The sequence below is a fragment of the Ictalurus furcatus genome, chromosome 26 (assembly GCF_023375685.1).
Source record: "Ictalurus furcatus strain D&B chromosome 26, Billie_1.0, whole genome shotgun sequence".
Classification (NCBI taxonomy): domain Eukaryota; kingdom Metazoa; phylum Chordata; class Actinopteri; order Siluriformes; family Ictaluridae; genus Ictalurus; species Ictalurus furcatus.
The window spans coordinates 18,068,809-18,074,418 of NC_071280.1; the positions used below are offsets into that span (position 1 = coordinate 18,068,809).

General features: G+C 44.7%; 1 protein-coding gene across 4 annotated transcripts in view; it reads left to right on the forward strand.

Annotated features, from left to right (window-relative positions):
* Positions 1 to 5,610, forward strand: part of zfyve27 (zinc finger, FYVE domain containing 27) — a 10,479-nt gene extending 4,869 nt beyond the window's left edge. For all 4 annotated transcript variants that reach the window (XM_053615797.1, XM_053615795.1, XM_053615796.1 and 1 more), the window contains 4 exons: positions 424 to 562; positions 3,192 to 3,238; positions 3,325 to 3,406; positions 3,591 to 5,610. In XM_053615797.1, the coding sequence (XP_053471772.1) occupies positions 424 to 562; positions 3,192 to 3,238; positions 3,325 to 3,406; positions 3,591 to 3,658 (336 nt within the window). In that variant the 3' untranslated portion in view covers positions 3,659 to 5,610. The remainder of the gene's footprint in view (positions 1 to 423; positions 563 to 3,191; positions 3,239 to 3,324; positions 3,407 to 3,590) is intronic.

Sequence of the window (5,610 nt, forward strand, 5' to 3'; positions counted from 1 at the left end):
CTCTGCATCATGGCCGGTGAAAGCGTGTGAGCGTCCCTGGGTGAGGTAAAGTCCTCCAGAATATAAGACACACTTGCTACATTACATACACGCTTCTCATTCTTGCGTTGGTGTAATTATTCTGTGCTAATTTATTAGTGTGTTGAAAGCAGTTTCGCTCTTCCAGCACTAATGGATCAAGCTAAACTACATGACACACCAGTAGGAGGCGCTGGAGTGCTGGTTTAGAAACAGTACTACAACCTTTATATATTATAATATACTTCTGCTGCTGAGTTAAATACCGCAGTGCCATAGGAGTCATTTCTTCTTCTGAGCAGAATGAAGTTAGAGGAGGTGTGTCTTATACTCCGGAGTGTCTTATAGTACAGAAAATATGGTAATGTGTGTCTCTCTCTCTCTCTCTCTCTCTATTGGCTGTAGGACGATGAAGACATGGTGGGCGGAGCTGATTATGACTCGGTGTCTGATAACGGTTTGTTGAGCAGGAATGAGCCGATACGCAGCCGAGTGTCCAAACTCACTGAGAAGCTTCGCAAGCGCGTGCCCACTAACACCCCAGGTCAGAGACTCCTTCACACCTTCATGCACTCGCTCACACGTTCACGCACTCATTCACTCACTCACTCATTCAGTCATTCACTCCTTTACTCACTCATTCACGGATTCACTCATTCAGTCAGTCACCCATTCGTTCCTGCACTCACTCGCTCAATCACTCATTCACCCCCTCCTTCACTCACTGATTCACTCACTCATTCATTCCCTCACTCACTCACTCGCTCAATCACTCGTTCACCCCCTCCTTCATTCACTGATTCACTCACTCATTCATTCCCTCACTCACTCGCTCAATCACTCATTCACCCCCTCCTTCATTCACTGATTCACTCATTCATTCATTCCCTCACTCACTCACTCGCTCAATCGCTCATTCACCCCCTCCTTCACTCACTGATTCACTCACTCATTCAATCCCTCACTCACTCACTCGCTCAATCACTCGTTCACCCCCTCCTTCATTCACTGATTCACTCACTCATTCATTCCCTCACTCACTCGCTCAATCACTCATTCATCCCCTCCTTCACTCACTGATACACTCACTCATTCAATCCCTCACTCACTCACTCGCTCAATCACTCATTCACCCCCCTCCTTCATTCACTGATTCACTCATTCATTCATTCCCTCACTCGCTCAATCACTCATTCACCCCCTCCTTCATTCACTGATTCACTCACTCATTCATTCCCTCACTCACTCACTCGCTCAATCACTCATTCACCCCCTCCTTCACTCACTGATTCACTCACTCATTCAATCCCTCACTCACTCACTCGCTCAATCACTCATTCACCCCCTCCTTCATTCACTGATTCACTCACTCATTCATTCCCTCACTCACTCACTCAATCACTCGTTCACCCCCTCCTTCATTCACTGATTCACTCATTCATTCATTCCCTCACTCACTCGCTCAATCACTCATTCACCCCCTCCTTCACTCACTGATTCACTCACTCATTCAATCCCTCACTCACTCACTCGCTCAATCACTCGTTCACCCCCTCCTTCATTCACTGATTCACTCACTCATTCATTCCCTCACTCACTCACTCGCTCAATCACTCATTCACCCCCTCCTTCATTCACTGATTCACTCATTCATTCATTCCCTCACTCACTCACTCGCTCAATCACTCATTCACCCCCTCCTTCACTCACTGATTCACTCACTCATTCAATCCCTCACTCACTCACTCGCTCAATCACTCATTCACCCCCTCCTTCATTCACTGATTCACTCATTCATTCATTCCCTCACTCGCTCAATCACTCATTCACCCCCTCCTTCATTCACTGATTCACTCACTCATTCATTCCCTCACTCACTCACTCAATCACTCGTTCACCCCCTCCTTCATTCACTGATTCACTCATTCATTCATTCCCTCACTCACTCACTCGCTCAATCACTCGTTCACCCCCTCCTTCATTCACTGATTCACTCACTCATTCATTCCCTCACTCATTCAATCACTCATTCACCCCCCTCCTTCATTCACTGATTCACTCATTCATTCATTCCCTCACTCGCTCAATCACTCATTCACCCCCTCCTTCATTCACTGACTCACTCATTCATTCCCTCACTCACTCACTCAATCACTCGTTCACCCCCTCCTTCATTCACTGATTCACTCATTCATTCATTCCCTCACTCACTCACTCGCTCAATCACTCGTTCACCCCCTCCTTCATTCACTGATTCACTCACTCATTCATTCCCTCACTCATTCAATCACTCATTCACCCCCCTCCTTCATTCACTGATTCACTCACTCATTCATTCCCTCACTCACTCACTCGCTCAATCACTCATTCACCCCCTCCTTCACTCACTGATTCACTCACTCATTCATTCCCTCACTCACTCACTCAATCACTCGTTCACCCCCTCCTTCATTCACTGATTCACTCATTCATTCATTCCCTCACTCACTCACTCGCTCAATCACTCATTCACCCCCTCCTTCATTCACTGATTCACTCACTCATTCATTCCCTCACTCACTCACTCAATCACTCGTTCACCCCCTCCTTCATTCACTGATTCACTCATTCATTCATTCCCTCACTCACTCACTCGCTCAATCACTCGTTCACCCCCTCCTTCACTCACTGATTCACTCACTCATTCATTCCCTCACTCACTCGCTCAATCACTCGTTCACCCCCTCCTTCATTCACTGATTCACTCATTCATTCATTCCCTCACTCATTCATCCACTCATTAATCATTCATTCTCTCACTCAGTCACTAACCCACTCTTTCACTCATTTACTTATTCATTTATTCACTCACTGACCCATTCATTTAGCCTCTCGGATATTCACTCATTCAGTCATTTATTCATTCACTCACTCTTTCACATAACTCGTTTACTTACTCACTCTGTCACGTACTCTTTCATTCACTCACTCACTCTGTCATGCCTTTACTCTCTCCTTCGTTTACTCCCTCTCTCCTTCGTTTACTCCCTCTCTCCTTCGTTTACTCCCTCTCTCCTTGACTCCCTTCTTCCCATACCCCCACCCAAAGTGGAAATACATCTAATCACTCCCTCAGTCCTTGTTAAACATATCATTCTGTATTATTTTCTCTCTCTGTCTCTCTCTCTCTGTAGGGAACTGTTCCAGCTGTTCTGCAGCGTTCTCCGTGTTAAAGAAGAGGGTACGTCTTCATCACTAAGACCCCGCTGTAATGGTAATGTTGATGATGTAGCGCTGATGACGGTGTGATTGTTGGATGTGTTACAGCGGTCCTGCTCGAACTGTGGTATGAGCTTGTGTTCTCGCTGCTGTTCCTACAAAGTGTTCAAGTCCAGTATGGGAGCTACAGGTCAGACCACCATCACGTACATCACTACAGCATCACTACCTCCTACTGCATTCGCTCTAATCTACTTCATCATGGACGCTATCACATATCAGTGCTGACATTTCTTTTTCAAGAGTTAAGACAATCAGTAGATATCTCTCTCTTTCTCTTATTTTTTTGTCTCTCTCTCTTTTTCTCTCTCCAGCTCCAGAGGCTCAGAGAGAGACGGTGTTCGTGTGCGTTCAGTGCAACTCCTATCTAAGTGCGAAGTAGCATCCCATAATAACCCATTCCAGCAGAAAGCTTCAAAGCATCCGGGATCTGTGGGCGGTGCTCTGCTTTCTCCTCCTTTCCTTGTGCTTCTCGTAAAGCTTCAGTTACTGCTAGAGCTGTGACGGAAATGAACCGGCCGACCCACAGCCAGACTCCAGCTCCTGCTGTGTTTAGCAGACTCTCTAATGCGTATCATATCAGATATTTGGTGATGGACCTCATTCTCATCCTGCACTGCACATCTAATTCAGTCCATATTAAAAAAAAAAAACCACATCAGCTGGTTGGCAGCTCCCATAGCAACGTGTTCTAGAATCATCACCTGCTCTTTTGATATCGATTCCAGTAACCTGCTTTATACCTGTTCAAGTCCTCCTATGACGTCACCTTCTGGAATCTGTCAGGTTCTGAAATGATCAGATGAGACCATGTTCTGTAACTCGTGGCATACTGTGAAGTCTTGTTTGAGAACCCATCAGGTTCTAAAATGATCTCCGCTCCATTGAGAATCTGTTCCGGAACCCGTGGTCTCCTCTGATGCCACGTTTCAGAATCTCTCAGGCTCTAAAATGATCAGATGCCTCTCTGAGACCCTGTTTCCGGAGCCTGGGGCTTCAGGGGATGTCATGTGGCTGCCACTATGACCTCACTTATTGGAATGCTCCAGTGCTGATGTTAAAGACATGGCCTGAAGTTCTGCCAGTTTGAGAGCCAAATCGTTACACCATCACTCGTCAGAGTTTCCTAATAACAATAAGAATAATAATAATAATAATTCTTCTGACTTTGAGAACATACTGTATTTGACCAAGTCAGATCCCTTCTTTTCTGCAAACGTTAATGCGTAAAAAACGAGCGCTACGACCAAGTGCAAGTTCTGGTTTTAGATATTTATTCTGATTTGTTTCTTCACCTTCCAAGGTTAAAATATCAAGGTTAGGAAATACGCTAACACTACAAGTCATTTGGAATTATGAACATAGCATACTGCTAACTGGTAGCATCGGCGTTCTCGGCATGTCAGGCTTTTCTGTTGGAGACCGTCAGTACTGTTCACTGTTCTTTTATTAATGGCGCCCGAGTTAATAGCTTGGTGTTGCTGTTGTTGTTGTTGTTGTTATGGCGATAAAATAACACCCGTCCCACATCTCCTCGGGTTCTCGCTTCGCTGTGGCCACACTCTGGATTTCGGAGAGGATCGATTCTTAGATGGGGGATTGGGGGGAGGGGGTGGGAGTGAGAACGGTTCCATCAACCAACAGCGATCTGTTGGGAAAATGTGTTAAATTGTGACCCGATAGTTTTGATAGAACCGGGTCAGGATGTGCGAGTGTATTCGTCATTTATTTCATTACGTAAATCAAGAATATCTCTGACAGAGGACCTTTTTTTTTCCCTCCGCTGGTTTGAAATGAAGTTATCATTTAAGAATGAATTATAATTAAATCCAGTCATTTCTCCTGCATTATTATTATTATTATTATTATTATTATTATTATTATTATTTACATCAACAGCTGTATTGTACATCAGTGTTACTGTAAGATGTTACATCACCACATACACTGATTCCATGCTGTATTTTCTTTTCTTTTATTTACCGTACTGGTCACATGACTGGCTGCTGATGGGCTTCTGAGCCAATCAGGATTCCGGGTGACGGTGGCGACTCGTCAGAGAGCCTTCTAACAGTTAACCAGTTTCTCAGCGTGGTTCCGTTTTCTGATCTGGTCTCTGTTTCTCCTTCTCATCATTCATATCACTATTTTATTTCGATTTACGGACGTGGGTTTTGAGAGGGGTTACAGTGGTCCTGTTTTCTCTTTTATCATCGTTTGTTTTTATCGTTTCATTTTTTTAAAGGTGAATGTAAGATGTTGTCTGTTTTAACTGTATGATCTCTGTACTGTACCGTACTGTAACGCAACTGTATTAAACCTAACTCTATCACA